This window comes from Esox lucius, chromosome 18, assembly GCF_011004845.1.
Source record: "Esox lucius isolate fEsoLuc1 chromosome 18, fEsoLuc1.pri, whole genome shotgun sequence".
NCBI classification, from domain to species: domain Eukaryota; kingdom Metazoa; phylum Chordata; class Actinopteri; order Esociformes; family Esocidae; genus Esox; species Esox lucius.
Genome location: NC_047586.1, coordinates 6,278,284 through 6,296,905, shown reverse-complemented (window position 1 = coordinate 6,296,905; position 18,622 = coordinate 6,278,284). Strand labels below are relative to the sequence as shown.

The 18,622-nt window shown below is 44.9% G+C and overlaps 1 protein-coding gene across 2 annotated transcripts in view; it reads right to left on the bottom strand.

Moving 5' to 3' along the window:
- Window positions 1-1,679: 1,679 nt before the first annotated feature.
- The window catches only part of LOC105017798 (RAP1B, member of RAS oncogene family), a 54,904-nt gene continuing 37,961 nt past the window's right edge, over window positions 1,680-18,622 (bottom strand). Inside the window, exons 3-8 of one of the 2 annotated variants that reach the window (XM_010882695.5) lie at window positions 12,257-12,325; window positions 11,826-11,882; window positions 9,943-10,083; window positions 7,451-7,594; window positions 3,628-3,743; window positions 1,680-3,388 (exon numbers count right to left, since the gene is read on the bottom strand). In XM_010882695.5, the coding sequence (XP_010880997.1) occupies window positions 3,657-3,743; window positions 7,451-7,594; window positions 9,943-10,083; window positions 11,826-11,882; window positions 12,257-12,325 (498 nt within the window). In that variant the 3' untranslated portion in view covers window positions 1,680-3,388; window positions 3,628-3,656. 2 annotated transcript variants of the gene reach the window in all.

Below are 18,622 nucleotides of genomic sequence, written 5' to 3'. Positions count from 1 at the left end.
AATGTCAAGTGGGAGCCACTGGTGGACCCCCGGAAGGTGCTGATGCCACCACTGCACATCAAATTGAGCCATATGAAACAATTTGTCAGAGCTCTAGATAAGGAGTCGGCAGCCTTCAAGTACCTTCAAGACTTCTTCCCTAAGCTGTCTGAGGCAAAGGTCAAAGCCGGTGTCTTCGCCGGACCACAGATAAAGATCCTGGAGTGCAATGGATTCCCCAAGAAGCTCACTAGTGAGGAGAAAGCTCCTTGGAACAGCTTTTTTAGAAGTGGTTCAGGGCTTCCTGGTCAATCAAAAGGCCAAAAACTATGTGCAACTGGTTGAGACTCGGGTGAAGAACTATGGCACAATGGGCTCCAGGATGTCCCTCAGTCCATATCCTTGATGCTCATCTTCATAAATTTAACAAGAACATGGGAGCGTACTCGGAGGAGCAAGGCAAGCGCTTCCACCTGGATATACTGGACTTTGAACGGCGCTACCGAGGACAATATATCAAGAACATGATGGGAGACTACATTTGGGGTCTGATTCATGAAAGTAATTTACAGTATAATTGTAAATCTCGAAAAACGACTCACTTTTTAATCTTTTGTAGTCATTTTGGTATTACCTCATTATAAATACATGTTAATTAGGATTTTTTTCTGACTTCATGTAAACGAAAAGGCACAGTTTCTTATTGGAAATACGTATATTTCAAAATATCACCGTCCTGGTCACAAAAGCAAAGTTAGTGGGGAATAATAGCCATTTTCTATACTTTTTAGGCCTAAGCAATTACAAAATAACACTTACTACCCGATATCAAAAATGGTGTTACATTGTGTGTAATCAGTCATTCTAATAACCACTGTCTGCGCCTTCTGACCCCTCCCCTTTAATGACTGGGTGACCAATGAAAAGGAAACCAACATGAAATCATCGAAGGATGCAGACATGGCTGAGACCATACAGACAAAACAACAGGAGTGCAGGTCATTCAGGTGGTGGACCGGCAACATAGCAAGGCCCTTGCATGGCGATCCAATTTATTGAACTACAGATGCTGGGTTATACAAAATTGCACCACTTTAATTAAGGCTTTTTAGTTTACATTTGTCCCCCCCCATCCCCCCCACCACCCCCCCATCTTTCCCTCCCCGAACCCCGGTCCCTCCCCTCCCCAATAATAAGCAGATGATGTTGCATTTCAAACACTGTGGCTCCATATGGGACATGGTTTATGTGGTCTACACACCAAGGACTCGACGGCTACATTAACACAAGCAGCCCCGATTACGAGTTTCCGTCCACGAGTTGTTACCTCGACCCATCGCACGAGACAACCGCACGTCAGATGTTCTTTAGAGCTCATCAGACGGGTCGAAGGAACACCAAGTGCAGGACAAGAATCATCCTGCCTGTGTGAATATAGTCAGTGTTGTTGGTTATCGGCACACGAAGCAACAAAGGCATTCTTTTACACAAGGTCAACAGGTCACTCAACTCACAACAAACTTGCAACTTTATCCCCCCTGCCCCAGCCCTGGGTGTGTCCAAAATGGCACCTTCAACCCAGAGGGCTCTGGTAAAAAGTAGTGCACGATGTGGGGAATTTGGTGACATTTGGAACACAGGCCCTCCTTTCTCTCTGATCCAAATGATGTCTCCTACGTTGCTGACTGTGGTTGTTTCTAAATGTTGTTGTTTTTTTTTTATATATTCCCTGCTGCTTTGAAGACTGTTGGCTCCCCCCTCCCCCACATTCAATGTAGAACAGTTAATTCCACGCGGTAAATCTTCATCACTTTCATCATCCGACAGACAGGAAGGAAATGGGTGAAAAGGTCAAACCAAGGATAAACACAGGTGAAACAACAGTTACAAACAGGCAGGTGTCTTTACTGACATGATCCAATATTTGGTTTTCATATCCTCAGTTTACAACAGATGCATTAGTAAGAGGCTAAGAGACAGAGGGGGACAGTGGGTAAGGAAGAGGGGCTAGGGAAGGGGAATTAGGGCGGGGAGAGAGGGCAGAGGTAGAAGACGAGAGAGAATTGGAAAAAGGATGGGCGAAAGGGTAGTTCAGTGAGAATCTACGGCAACAGAAATGTGGAGAATGACATCATCAATGTCACTTTGTTCTTTCATTTTTTCATATTAAAACCCTCTTCATTAAAAAAAATCTATATTTCCTGCTCTAGATAGGAGATTCCGCGAGGGGGGATTGGCTAACTGGACAAACCGACCAATGAGAGGCGGCCTTAGAATTATATAAAAAAAAAAAACAATAAACATGATGAAGATCGTGCCATCATGTTGGCCGCCAGTCTCTCAGGAGATGGGTAGCTCATTGAAATGTTCAGTCCCTCCTTAAGCACATCCCATATTGAAAAAGCCACTGTACAAACATCTTTGTAAACAACACAAGAGTAGTGTCACAAATGGCACCCTATTCCCTATTTTGAACACTACTTTTAATCAGGGCTCCATTGGCCTCTGGTCAAAAGTGGTGCACTAATTAATTGAGTGGCATTTCAGACACACAGAGGAAACCCAGGCATGACAGTAAGATTATTGGATCATAGTTGGACACTCCAGAAAGAAAGAAAAATAAAACACATTTGAAGGCAACATCTTTAGGCAAAAAGACAACATGATAAAGTTAGTGACCGAAAAACCATGATACCTTTTTTTTCTTTTTACACATATAATAATAATAATAATAATAATAATCACTGTTGTATCCACAGGTTTTTAACCTAAAATAAAACTCATATCAATAGCTGTCGCAGTATAGCAAATCTCAGTAGAGCCAAAATCTAGTAAGAAAAAAAAGAAAGAAAAAAAAAAGACTGAAACAGAAAGAATGTTGAATGATCAAAGGGAACAAATAAAAAGTTACAAAATAAACCAAAGGAGCAAGTTATCAGTATGAACTTGGCTGTATTGGCGCTCTTTGGAACTCTCTTTTTTTCTCTTTTTTTAAAATAGTGGTGCTTATAAATACCGCATCATTGTAGCGAGGCTACTCACCATGGCAACGTGCACAGTCTAGTTAGACAGCTGCTGTTTCTACGGCTACCGTCCCGTTAGTAATAACACCGTAGGCTCTGAATTTTAGTTGAATTCATATTTACCTCTTTACCCATTTATTTATTAATTTACCTTTTTATTTACTAAATTTTTCCATTTCAGTTGCATACAGTTAGAATATATATATAGTAAAAATCTTTTCCCGCAACACCGGAGAGTGATAATGGTTAATTTATGTGCAAAAACTGATGTTGTACTGTAGCTTTGAATCCATTGGTCGGTCGGTTTGTTTGTTGTTACAGGGGTGTCACCACACAGGAAAGTCCATTCGATGTTAGGTTTTAGCAACGTCGGAATGCTGGCACTGCTGAGAGAGACAGCAGCAAATCAGACCTTGAGAGAGAGAGAAAGAAATGGGTCTATGTGTTTGCTTTGGCAATGTATAAATGATACTTTCCATGCCAATAAAGTCCACTGAATTTATATGAATTGAGGGAGTGAGATAAAGAGACAGAGAAAGACATACAAGAAAAATTCACAACAATCGAATGGAAATCTCTAAGAAATTAGGTAGTCGCTAGTATTCTCAATCGTATTTGTTCTTACCTGGCTCAGTGCGACAGATCAGCTCTATATTAGAGCAATTGACAGTTGGACTTTTTGCGTGCCTTCCCGGGTACTGGGGTTTTCCTGTTAATTTGCCGGACCAGGTCATAGAAGATCTGAAGCAGACAAGGATAACTAGTTAACATACAATGTTGAAGTCATTGGCAAAACACCTCTTAGCATTCCCCTTCTTCTAGGCTCTTCTTACAGGCTCTTTCTCAATCCTTCCTTGATTGCTCCTGTCCTCCGAAGCTCCTTCTCAAACTGCATTAAACAAGCAGGACTGAAGGAGTAAACCTTGGACGTTCTCATGCAAAGCGGACATTATGTAGGACGTGTGCCATTGGACGTTGCTTTAATCCAAAGTTCGCTGACCTGTAATGTGATTCGATTCACACGGCTGTTAGTCAGGTCTTTTTTAAGTCCGGCCCAGACCCAAGGTCGGACCTCACTAGACTGAAGTGTGCCACATCCCAACCGGACGACGAAGGGATGACATCCCAAGCCACAACATTAAGTAGACAGATGTCTTCATATCTGAGAAGTCATTGAAAACCCCTCACGGCTATATTCACGGTTAATTAAATTACCAAATGTCTGAATGTTACAGCCAGATCAGGGCCATTTACACACAACCACTGTAAATATCGCAGTAAGAGCTCAGTATATTAGGTATCTCAGATTGTAAAATATTACAAACTGAGATCTGTATTGATCCTTGCAGTGCTTAGGATCAATACAGAGATTAATTGGTCCTTGTTCACTGAAAACCTCCAGTTCATTTTTAAACAATGTTCAAAACATTGTAATAGAGTTGTTTTCGAGACCTCATACGCCAATGCTTGGTCTGCTTCTTTAATTTCACTGAACAACTAACCTACAGCACACACTCTGTTAGGCACCTACAGGGTCACTAGATCCCACCTCCACGGTCACTAGATCCCACCTACAGGGCCATTGTAAGAAGTGGTAGGTAGCCTCACCTGGATGTGTGTGCAACAAACGTTCAACAATAATTTCCTCTACCACCTCGGTCAAGCGACATACCTATACAATAACTCCAACGCATGCAATGCAAACAACCGATAAGAAAACACTGCGTTTCAATGGAAACGTGTAACAAAACAAAAAGGCAGGATGATTCAGGCTTTTCAGAGAAGTTGGGATGGTCAACTCTCCCAGTGTCTGTGTGATGTAGCAGCCTCCTACCGCTACCAGATGACCAGACAGGCTAGAATTTTTACTCCTGCTAGGGTCAATGACCACATTTGGCAGACATTATGCCTACCGTGAAATCTGTACTTTGCACTAAAAGCCTTGTCTATAAAAGCCCCTCAGACACAATCAATGGTTTCAGCTTGGGGCCAATTTGCAGAAAGAGAATAATTATAGTGATGAAACCAAAACCAATAAGGTATCAGTAGAGAGGGTGGCTGTTGTCATGCCAGGAAGACATCTTTTAGGTTTGCATTACCCACAAAGCCCATTTCCTGTTGAAAACACCACTCCTCTAATGGAGCCATCTGGTTGTGCATTACACTGGTCAAAAAAAACTTAACCATAACTACCAAATCAGAGTAGCGCTGTCAACAACCACTATAGAAAATGCATGGCCCACATAAAGGACTCCCAGACTAATGGCGCATGCCATGTCGACAACTTGTAAAAAACCTATGAATTGGATAGGAGGTTTGATACAAGAGACATGTGCAGGGTGTGAGAGAGACAGACGCCTAATGGGACACAACAAGATCAGAAGGGGTCACTGGTTTAGATGGGGAAACACTGTGCTGATACAAAACACAGGGTTGTTGTCAACAGAGGTAGATGGCCTACAATTTACTTCACAGAGGGACGTATGTGAGTGTGTGCTCCTACAGAGGTTGGGAACATGACTTGTATGTGCAGGGAGCTGCACGTTCAGTATTTGTTTTGCATGTGTGTGAGAAAGTGATTGTGTGTGTGTGTTTGTGTGAGAAAGTGTGTGTGTTGGTACGTTTGTGTGTCAGTGTGTAGAGGTGACCCAGGCCAGATGAGGAGATGTCGCTGGCCGACGGTGGCAGTCTCTAGAGGCCCTCGGCAGCTGGTCACACACACACAACACACATACACAACACACACAGCTCCATTGTGACTCAGGAGGAGGGTGACATTAGAGTCACTGACAGGAAGGACAGTAAGGTTACTGAGCAAATATGGAAATAACATGCACTTCTGATTTTGTCATTGATAGCAAGATCAAAACCAAGCACAGAGCAAAAAGAGTAACACAAATCGTTAAATGTTCGCGGTTAAAGTGAAATCTTTCTTGGACTTGGTGGTATCAAAAAAGGAATGTCAGTACATCAAAGAACAGATCGCTGATGTACCAGTACCACTGGGTCCATGATCTGACATATGAAACAACAACTGACACATCCATCAATAAAAACAATACTGGCCTAGTCTCTGCTGTCACTATCCATTGGATAGCACATTTCAATGGCAATAGCTGTTAAGTCGTAATATATTAGGGTGTAAGTGGACCTGTAGACCACTGTTGGGGAGAACATGGTTACTGTCCATTTTTGGGCCAGTGTCAGCTCATGCAGACAGGGAGGTTGTGAGACAAAGTGGTGCAATGGGAGGTCTTCCAAGGGGAAATAATGACATGATAAAATACTGGGACAAATGGGCCGATCTGTGGACAATGGAGGTTTGGAGATAAGACAACTAGGGACATTGTATCATTGAACTATCGATGGCTAGAGATAGAACTTTATGGTCTTCTGTCCATTCTTCGGCCCGGAAAGACGGGGACGCATTTGAGCTCAGATGAATCCTGTTTCCCTTGATCATGCTTCAGATGTCTCTAGGACTTGATTGGAGTCCACCTCTGGCAAATTCAATCGACCGGACATGATTAAGGAAGGCACACATGCATCCATAAGGTTCCGCACTTCACAGTCATTGAATGTCTGAAGGAAAAAGGTGTTAAGTCAAAGGAATTCTGCGGAGACCTCATGAGATTCGAATTGTGCCGAGGCATAGATCTGGGGAAGGTCCCAAAAAACGGCCCCAGGAACACAGTGGTGAAATTGACAACATTTGGACGCACCAAGGCTCCTCCAAAAGCCTTCCATCCGGCAATGGCCACGCTAATATAGTTTCTGCGCAGAGATGAGAGAACCTGCCAGAAGGACAACCTTCTCTGCAGCTCTCCATCAATCAGTCCTTTAGGGTAGATTGGCTACACAGAAGCCACTACATGAGTAAAAGGCGTATGACACGATGCTGACCCGAATAACACAATCCCTACAGTGAAGCATGCTGGGAGCATCATGACCGAGGGAAGGAGAAGCAAAATACAGAGATGTCCATTCAAGAAAACCTGATCCGGAGTGCACAGCACCTCGGACTGGACCTCGGACAGGACCTCGGACTGGACCTCGGAATCGTCTTCCGGCAACGAGGACCCGACGCACGCAGCCAAGCTGCCAGAGCAGCTTCATGACAAGTCGTTGTGTACTTCGGTGCCAAGGACTTCAGACCCGAAGATCCCATTGGGCCGACCCTCCCCAGCCAATCTGACAGAGCTTGAGAGGATCTGTAAGGAAGTATGGGAGAAACTTCCCCCGAGCAGAGGCCTTCCCCAAAAAGTCTCAAAGCTGTGCTCGCCGCCAAACGTACTTCTACAATAAACAGGCACATTTCTTATAAGTAAATCAGACATAAAGTCTCTAAGTCAACAACATGCAGAGAGAGTGTAGGTGTGTGATGCTTTCCGAAGGCACTGCGCACGTGTGTAGGTGTGTGTGTTTTACTGTCTGCATGGTGTCCGCACCTCGTTGACGTTAATCTTGGACTTGGCGGAGGACTCCAGGAAAGCACAGCTGCTCCACTGTCGGGCCAGGTTCTGACCCTGCTCCTTCCCCACAACACGCTCGTCCTCCAGGTCGCATTTATTACCAACCAGGATCATGGGGACCTGGAGCAGAGAGACAGACACAGAAATCGAGAGAGAGACAAAGGTAGAGGCAGAGGGAGACAGTGAGAGACAGACACAGAGGGAGAGAGAGAGACAGAGGAGTCATTATTGTCCAGTAGGTTAGTAAGTATGAAGGGATTGTTAAATTAGCTTTTTATTAAACAGCTCAGTTTTCGGTTTAGGGTCATGAAATATTGTTTAGATTAGGGTGTGTGGGTGGGTTTAGTGTCATGTCATATTGTTTAGATTAGGGCGTGTGGGTGGGTTTAGGGTCATGTCATATTGTTTAGATTAGGGCGTGTGGGTGGGTTTAGGGTCATGTCATATTGTTTAGATTAGGGCGTGTGGGTGGGTTTAGGGTCATGTCATATTGTTTAGATTAGGGCGTGTGGGTGGGTTTAGGGTCATGTCATATTGTTTAGATTAGGGCGTGTGGGTGGGTTTAGGGTCATGTCATATTGTTTAGATTAGGGCGTGTGGGTGGGTTTAGGGTCATGTCATATTGTTTAGATTAGGGCGTGTGGGTGGGTTTAGGGTCATGACATATTGTTTAGGGCATGAGGGTTGCGGGTGGGTTGAATAACATTGCTGGGCCTAAAACATTTTTTTTGCAAAAATCTCTCAGAACTACAGAATTAGGCCATTGAGTAAGTTATATTCCAACTGCCAGTCCACAAACTGTTTTACAGCTTAAAATTGTATATTCCATATATCCAACACAGTAAAATCCAAAACGTTTTAATTCTATAGTCTATAAATCCAACACTGTAAACTATAAACGCTGTTTACTATGTTACATTTCGTTAATGGAAACAAGTCAATTGACAGATTCATTAGTCTCTAATTTCCCCATGACTGGTAATACAGATATTCCCATTGTAATATACCTAGGATATGTTATTTCAGCTCACTAAACATTGGACCAAGACTTCCCATTTTGTTTATATTTTGGTTCAATGTAAAAAGAAACTCCACATAGATCCTGTGCCATGTTCCTTAAGATTATTCGAATAATCAAGCATTTTATTCATAGAATAATCGAGGAATCATAACAATCAATATCTGCAGCTGTTGACCCTCGTGTCACCGCAGCATTCTGTATTCAGGGTTAAGGGTCAGAGTTTAATCCCTGCAGTCTGGTAGTGGCGAATGGCTCATTTGGATTTACGGCCTGAGTGGGAGAAAATAAAACAGCTGACACCCCCACCTCTACTGCCTAGTGGGAATACATGGAGGTGTGGTATAAAAAATGGAATCACAAAGAAATCACGGAAACTGGAAAGGTAATAAAACGGAATTGGCCAAGAAATTGGAACAGACTTTATAGGGCCACATGAGTGGGAATTTCTGTTTGTGTCTGGGTGTACAGTACATACAGCTCCGGAAATAAATAAGAGACCACTGCACCTTTTTCTTTCCTTTCCAAAAAAGTTGAAAAGGAAAGTTTTGAGTGAGGAACAGAAGCGTTCAATTTGCAGTGGTCTCTTAATTTTTTCTGGAGCTGTATAGTCTTAGTGTGTATCACTCCCTGTTTTACAGTACTACAGTGTTAAAGTACCCTATTTTACAGTACTACAGTGTTAAAGTACCCTATTTTACAGTACTACAGTGTAAAACTACCCTGTTTACAGTACTACAGAGAAAAGGAAATGAAATGAACCCCACCCTGTACATCTTCCTCTTTTACAATCTCTGCCTTCCTCTCTCTCTCTCTCTCTTTCTCTCTTATTCTCTCTAATTCTCTCCCTCTCTGTCACCAAAGGCAGGTCTAAGATAAATTAAGGTCACAAGAAATAAATTTTTTGCAACTAAAAAGAAAAACTAAGGAGCATTTCTTCACCAAGATGACCAAGCAGGCCCTAAGGGACAAGACCCAGAACCACAACCCAGCTGGACATAAGTCCTGTTTAAGTAACTGCTGAGAGAGGGAGAGAGTGTGTTTGTGTGTGTGTGTCCACTAAGCAAGACTGATATACCACAGGTCACACTTCAAATTCCCTCTTCCTCTTAGGCGTTGAGACACACACACACTTGCACACCCATACTCGCGCACACACACATGCACATATACACACACTTGCACATACACACTCTCGCACATATACACACACTCGCGCACACACACACACCCAAGGCCACTTCCTGGACAGACACTAGCAAGTGTTTTTTGTCTTCTGAACCTGTGTAACAGTAATTATCGTCATTGTGTCGATCAATCGGGCAAAAAACTCTTCATGCAGACACCCAGCCTGTCTGAAGAACTCCTAAGAAAAAGATGTTGACCACCAGGACACCCTGCTGTATTGTCGTGGGTGTGTGTGTGTGCGTGCGTGCACGTGCTAACTTACGTCGTCGGTGTCTTTAACTCTGAGAATCTGTTCCCGTAGGTCCTGCAGGTCGTTGAACGTGGACTGGGCTGTAATAGAGTAGACCAACGCAAAGCCCTGTCCGTTCTTCATGTACAGATCACGCATGGCTGTGAATTGTTCCTGTGGACATAAGGAGCGAGAGAGAGATTTGCAGAGACACAGAAGAACATAAGTGGGAGGGAGAGGAAAATGAATACATTTCCTTTACTTCTAAAACAAATAATTCATTTTCTTTTTAATAAAAACTAAAACTGGTTTGAATTGGGCGTTATTTCAACTGACGTGAGGCAAAAACAAAACGCCAGCCAACGTTGACTCTGAACATGATTAAGTTTTCTCAAAACTGAAAAGTTAGCGAGATTTCAACAGTACAGCCACCGTGAACTGACAAGTGACAGATAACACGTTCTCTTACCCCTCTCACCCACCCCCCCACACCCCTTCTCATCTCCCTCTCACTCACTCACTCTTTGCTAGAAGATTAACACGCTGCTAAAGCCATGGCTGCCCCGCAACCCCGACAACGATAGGAAGACTCGTTAAGGTTATTATTTACACAGCAGAACCTCACAGGCCATTAGGCGTTGTCAGGGACAACCCTGGCAGGGCAAAGGGCGGGGTGATGGAGGGGGTAGGTTGAAATCGTTGAAAACAGAGTATTGAGTGTGTGCAAAAGCGTGCGCAGTAAGAGTGTGAGTTATTCCCCTGCAAGTGTGTGTGCGCGCGCGCGAGCATCTCACTGGGTTAAACTGTAGCCTAACTGTGGTCGTTAGGGTCTGAGAGCAAAGGTAATGCAAAGACGTTTGAGCAAGCCAGAGGTCCCACCGTCCTCTCTGACAGTGAGTCAACAAGTGTCCAACACAGCTGTTTACAACAGAGGAAAACCTACTGACTGGGCCCGTGTCCCAAACGGAGACCTTCCCTATGTAGTGTACTAGTCAAGATCACCCTGGTGTGATGCAGTGCGTGACATAGGGGCCAGGTCTGGAGTAGCACGCTACACAGGCGAGGGTGCGGCTTGGGACACTGCGAGTGACCTTTCAGTCACGGTGTACCCTGACGTTGTCGTCGTAGCAACACTGTTCCATTCACGGAGGGAGACCCCAGCTAGCATTCTATTTATATCTGTCAAATTCACATGAAGATGGTTCTGTCACCCTGCACTCCGCTGACCCTTTCTTGCTGATTGAAATGTGACGAAAGATCCCGATATGATCTAGAAGGATGTCCACCAGTCAAGAAATCTGTTTGTTCATATTGACTAACGTAGCGTCAGAGGCACTCTAACTTTCTGCGACGCCCCTGATGTCAAGTCACAGGGACGCAGAGACAGTCGTCCATCTTGGATGAAGCTGTGGATTGAGCCATCCTGGTGCAGAGAGCCCAAGGACACAATAAGCAATCTGTCACCACAGAACAGCAAAGGACGCAGTGGAGAGAGAAACCGAAATGAGCTCTAATCTCCTCAAGGGGAAATTATAGTTTCCTCTTACTCGTCTCTCACTCTTACTGAATCTATTTTGTCTTAGTCATTCTCTCTCTGTCAGTTCCTGTCCTTGTCTGTCCGTCCAGTGTTTAATATGGTTTCCTCCAGCACAACTCCACCCACCACCACCTGTAGCAAAGCATTCTCCCTCTCCACCCGCTCTCTCCCCCTCCTCTCCACCCGCTCTCTCCCCCTCCTCTCCACCCAGCAAAAACACTAAGGACATTCCGGGCACCATGACACAACCCCCTGACATCCTCCTTCTCTCCCTCCGTCCCTAAACCTTCTCTCTCACAAAAAACGTAACCCCCCCCATCCTCTCCCTCTCCCCGCTTTTCCTCTCCGTCCGTCCTTCTGTAACCCCGCCCTCTCTTACCGTTCCCGCGGTGTCCAAAATCTCCAGCATACATTGCTGTCCATCCACCTCCACTTGCTGAGAGAGACAGAGAAAGTGAAAAATGCAGGAATACAAGATTAACAGTCAGGTGGATAATGGAGGTTATACATGATATCCTACTCCCAATGATACTACCCTCTGTCTCCCTTCCTTACTCCACCTTGCGAGGATCACTCCCTGTCCAAAGCAGGAAACCCAACTCAACTAGATTTCAGAGAGTAAATTGGTTTAACTTTTTTGAAGCCTGGCTATCAAGTGGGAATCCTAATAAACCGACAAATGATGATGTCATAGGGCCATGGGCCTTCAGGTATGATGTCAGAGTTATGTAAGCCGCTAACGATGATGTACAGGTTGGGACGTGTTCATTGAACTGAACTGTGGAGAAAACAGAACGCCACTGCACTGACCTTTCTGTACGAGTCTTCTATTGTAGGGTCATATTTCTCCACGAAGATCCCCTGAACGAACTGCACAGTCTGGAGACAAGTAGGAGGGAAATAAAAACAGTTTGAAACATGACAGAAAGATGGGGGGGTGGGAGAAAGAGGTGGAGAAAGATTCATCAGGGGAGGAGTTTGCAGACACCTGCAGGCTGTGAGACAGATTATGGACGTCCGCTAAACAGTGAACCCACAACAGGTGGGATGCCTGGTGCCCGTCGTCAGTACACTCAAAAACACGCTCTACACAAGCGCACTACCTGACCAGACCCCACAGAGACCTTCTCAAAGAAGTAACTGGGAAGGTCGAACCAGAAGACAGAACGTGAGAACAACTGAGACGGCACGAAGCAGGGGACATCCACTCACTTGGAAGGTTTTCGCCAGGAGACTGAAGATGAAAAAGGCTACGGTGCGTCTATTTGTGTATTGGTGGCTGTGTTGACATGTGTGTCTCTGTGTGTTGGTCTCTGTGTGTATGTTGGTGTCTCTGTGTGTATGTTGGTGTCTCTGTGTGTATGTTGGTGTCTCTGTGTGTGTGTTGGTGTCTGTGTTAATGTCTCTGTCTGTGTGTTGGTGTACGTGTGTTAATGTCTGTGTGTGTTGGTGAATGTGTGTTAATGTCTGTGTGTGTGTTGGTGAATGTGTGTGTTAATGTCTCTGTCTGTGTGTGTGTTAATGTCTCTGTGTTTGTTGGTGTATGTGTGTGTTAATGTCTCTGTGTGTGTGTTGGTGTATTTGTCTTAATATCTGTGTGTGTGTTAGTGAATGTGAACGTTAATGTCTCTGTGTGTGTGTGTGTGTGTTAAAGTCTCTTGTGTGTGTGTTGGTGTATGTGTGTGTTAATGTCTCTGTGTGTGTGTTGGTGTATGTGTGTTTAACTGTTCAAATATCAGCACTGACTGACTCCACTAGATGATGACGTTTACCAGAGTCAAGAGGGTTTGAGAAAGGCAATCGTGTTTTCTCGGTCCGTCTCTCCTTCTGTCTCTCTCTTAAAGAAAGATAAGACAGGTCTCCTTTCCGACTCTCTCTAAGAAAGCAGAATATAATAGTGTGGAACTCCACTCTTCTGCCTGGGGAGTAAAGGTACTATATTCGTCCATCAATGTCAGTCAGACAGGCACAAAGGGAGAAAACAGACAGACAGAGAGAGAGGGGGGAGTGTGTGTGCAGGAGAGAGGCTAGTCGATGCATTGGTTAAGGGCTGATGCCTCGGGGCAGGGATGAACTGGTTGCTATTCAGCAGGCTGATTTCCCTTTATGCTGGGTGGAGCTCCACACTGGAACACTGGACAATATAGTGACTGATGGGTCTGTCAGGGGAAGTAGGCTACAACAATGACTACTGCTGGTGTGTGTGTCTGTGTGTGTGTGTGAGAGAGAGAGAAAGAGAGAGATGATTTAACGATTAGTACAGGGCATATTAATGTAGAGCCCCAATATAGTACCACCACAGAAGAGACCTGAATTACATAATCAGATGTAGTTAACTGCAGCCTGTCACCAGTGGGCAATGGGCAACAGACACCCTGGTTACGCTGATCAGATACCTATAGTCACACCACCCAACTACACCACCTAAACACACCACCCAACTACACCACCTAATCACACCACCCAGCTACTCTACCCAACTACAACACCAGCCAGCCACACTACGCAAATACGTCACCCATAGACACCCCCAGCCACACCACCCAACTACACCAACCAGCCAAACCACCCAACCCAACTACACCATCCAGCCACACCACCCAAATACACCACCCAGCCACACCACCCAACCCAACTACAAAGCCCAACTATACCAACCAACCACAACACCCAACCCAGCCACACCACCCAACTACACCAACCAGCCAAACCACCCAACCCAACTACACCAACCAGCCACACCACCCAACCCATCCACTCCATCCAACCCAACTACACCACACAACCCAGCCAGCCACAACACCTAGCCGCACCATCCAGGGTGTGTATCTGTGTGAAAGTGTGTGTATTATGTTTGTGTGTGTGTGTGTGTGTTGGTGCATGTGGGTTTCTGAGTGCGGAAGTATGTCTAAACTGTTGCTTCACTTCTAATTAACTGTTAGTTCCTTAAATTAAAATGTTTAATCCTGAGTGACTTTCCACTGCCACAACTTATTGTCCTCAGTCTCCCTCTGACTTGTGTAGTTAAACCTGTTTCCCGTCCGCACAGATCGTCCCTGACTACAGTCAATCAGCTTCACAGATCGTCCCTGACTACAGTCAATCAGCTTCACAGATCGTCCCTGACTACAGTTAATCAGCTGCACAGATCGTCCCTGACTACAGTCAATCAGCTTCACAGATCGTCCCTGACTACAGTCAATCAGCTGCACAGATCGTCCCTGACTACAGTCAATCAGCTTCACAGATCGTCCCTGACTACAGTCAATCAGCTTCACAGATCATCCCTGACTACAGTCAATCAGCTTCACAGATCGTCCCTGACTACAGTCAATCAGCTTCACAGATCGTCCCTGACTACAGTCAATCAGCTTCACAGATCGTCCCTGACTACAGTTAATCAGCTTCACAGATCGTCCCTGACTACAGTTAATCAGCTTCACAGATCATCCCTGACTACAGTTAATCAGCTTCACAGATCGTCCCTGACTACAGTCAATCAGCTTCACAGATTGTCCCAGACTACAGCCAATCAGTTTTTCAAAAAGTCTCCTTTGGCAGTTAGGTCAAATCAATCTAAAACACCACCAGGTCTGCTGGTGCTCCACCCTCTTCAGTCTAATGTAGGAGTGCATACAGAGAGTTTGTGTCCCAAATGACACTCTATTTCCTACACAGTCCACTAGTTTTAAACAGGTGCCATAGCCAACAGGGTACAATTTGAGACACATGGGTAGTTCTAGGCTATTCTAGGGCACCAAAGGCATTTGGGCAGAAGAAAAGATCTCCTTGAAAAAACTATTGTATTGGAAAAGGATATAGTGAAGAAAAAAAGAGATAAAAGAGTGCCTAAAGAAAAGAGGAGGAAAAAGGGTATTTTTGAAATATCTTGTCAGAGGACTCGGATTCTAAACCAAGAATCATTCATAGCACACTCAAAGTTCTTACGAGTGAGAGAGACAAACAGAGAGGGAGATTGGGGGGAGGGGAGGGGAGGGAGGAGAGAGGAGGGAGGCGAGGGGAGGGAGGAGAGAGGAGGGAGGCGAGGGGAGGGAGGAGAAAGAAGGAGGGAGGGAAGGAGGGAGAGCGAAAAGAATAAGCTGAAAGCAAACACATTATAACTCTCGGGGCATTATTCTGCCTGGCAGAGAAAACACTGGTGTTAGCACATCATCCTCTCATTCCCTCATCACTCTTTCCTTCCCCTTTCCTTCCCCGTTGCTCTCCACTTCCACCAATACATGCATGCCAGTCCGAGGCAGTCCAGTCAATCCAGGTACCATCCAGGAAATAGGAGCCTTTTCAATGACTTTACAATGAGCGGAATAGAGATACAGCATGATGGGTGAATGTTCATTTAGAGCTGGGCCGAACCAAGCTATAGAAAAAAATGTAGATATATGGATCGGAATTACAGGTGGGTACAGGGAATCTCCAATGGTTCAGAATTACAGGCGGGTACAGGGAATCTCTAATGGTTCAGAATTACAGGTGGGTACAGGGAATCTCCAATGGTTCAGAATTACAGGCGGGTACAGGGAATCTCTAATGGTTCAGAATTACAGGTGGGTCCAGGGAATCTCTAATGGTTCAGAATTACAGGCAGGTCCAGAGAATTTGTAATGGTTCAGAATTACAGGTAGGTCCACGGAATCTCTTAAGATTGTAATTGTGAAGCTGTACTTCATGTTAAACCTCTCAGAGAGCCTTGTACAATCTCCATCTCACCCTCATTTCTCTCAGTAGTAAATCAAATTTGTCCTGGGAAAAGCTAGCAGTGTGCAAGTGTGTGTGAAACCCTGATTCATATGCTGCAACTGGTAGACTTGTTGCCTAGTTACGACAATTGGGAATGGCATCCCTATGTGCCTTGCAGAACTAACTCACTACGGACCCGGTAGAACTAACTCACTACGGACCCGGTAGAACTAACTCACTACAGACCCGGTAGAACTAACTCACTACAGACCCGGTAGAACTAACTCACTACGGACAAGAGAGAACACTTAGGACCCAGTAGAACTAACTCACTTCAGACCCGGTAGAACTAACTAACTACGGACTAGAGAGAACACTTAGGACCCAGTAGAGCTAACTCACTACAGACCCGGTAGAACTAACTCACTACAGACACGGGAGAACACTACGGACCTGGTGGAACTAACTCACAACGGGCCTGGTAAAACTAACTCACTATGGAGGCAGTAAAACTAACTCACTACGGACCCTGGCAGAACTAACTCACTACGGACCCTGGCAGAACTAACTCACTACCCTAACCCGTCCCTTGTGGGCGGTCACCAGACTTTCTCTGTAGCTCTACATCAAGTGTTCTTCCGCCAGACGGGCTCCTCGGTAGCACTGCCTCCATAAAGCATGAGTTCGCATTTAAACAAACACTTAGGGCAGGATTAATCATTCAGGCATACATTTACTAGCAATCAATGTCAATAGAAAACACAAAAGTCAAAAATGTTTAACCAGTAACTATAAAGGGCTGAACTGGGCTGAACAATCTTGATTGTCCCTAGTAGCCCGTTAAAAGGCTGATTAACTCTGTGTCACTATGTTCCCTTCCACGCCACCACTGCTCTACACTGCTCCAATTAGAACTAATGGACAATGAAAGTCTATGTGGCGTATAGTGAAAGGGGGGAGGCATTCCAACTATGTAGTGGGAGGTCAAGTGCATGGCGGGGGCGGGGGGGGGGACAGAGATAGAGAGATATAGACTGACTGACAGACAGACGGAGTGAGAGCACACAGGAGAGAGAAAGGACGAGAGAGAGAGCTACGATAATGTGCTCTGTTTGTTACCCCAGAATAGCTGCGTGCATTTTGATTCCGGGGCCATTCCCTCCAGTCCCCACGCCCTAATGCTGTTCAGCAGGATGGAACTAACCAGCCTGGAGTGCTAGCAGAAAGTTCACCCACATTTACACAATACCCAATCAGTCAGACAGCGGTGGGCACTGAACACGCCTTCATGAAAGATTGTTGCTACTTTATAAAGCAGTGTGTATGCATGTGAGCACAGGGCGGGATAAACAAGTCACATGCCCTGAGCGGGTTCTTTTAATAGGCCGCCCACTGCTCAAGAAAAATCCCCTGGGTGTAAAAATCATGACAACATTTGCAGAATGTTTACGCAAATACCTTTTAAAGGGGGCATTTCCACACGTGTGTAAAACTGTTTCCCTTTACACTAAAGCAAACAATTCGCCAAAACAAGAGACTACTCTGACAATGACCAATGGAGACCAATAGAACCAACCTCAAACAACAGTCCTGGCCAATGAGAAAAGAGAAAACAGGACAATGTCAGCAGGGAATCTATGATCCTCCTTCACTTGTTTAGAAGTAGGGATTTGCTTTCCAAATAGTAGCCCAGGTTGTTCCCCAAATAGTACTTACAGATTCGGGAAGAACAAACTGACTGCCTCAACCAGGCACGGAATTAAAACCCTTATGGCAGATTCAAGTCAGAATTGGCAGCCATTTATTGTGTACCCAGGAGATTACCAGACAAATTGGTTCCACAATCCTTCTAGAGGCAGACAGATAACACCATGTCTATGGTCACAGCACAAGCGCACTTCTGTATTTTCCCTGCTTGCGACACAAACTGTGATTTTCCTGTCGGTTGTAGTAAAAATAATTTATGTGCATTTAAAAGTTAATCTGCATCTTGGGCCCGTCCAGGCTTTGGCCCGAGGGTTTCTGCCCTGTTGTTCCTCTGTATGTCTCATCTTAACAATGTGCTGGTCACTATAAAAAGGAATACGAGGTCTGTGTATGTCTGAGGCAGTGTTGGCCAAAGTCTATTTCAGTCACCTCGGTCGGAATGTAATAGGCTGTTCTAATGAACAGGCCTTTGCAATTGCAATGTTTGACCTCCATGACACTTCTTCACTGGAACAGATGAAAATATCGCATCTCCACAACAGAAATGTTTCAGGAAAATCAAGAATGTATAGAATTAAAATATTTTCCCCATAAAGGCCCAAACCCTCACTTCAGAAGTTCATAAAATATTCAGAGTACATGGAGGAAAACGACGGACTACAGTACGTTTAAAGAAAGAACGGGATCTGACTGTGACATTATGTTACAAGGTTTGTTGTATCCTTAGAAAGACGTTTGCAATCACACGTGACCCTCCCGGTGAGGTTGGAC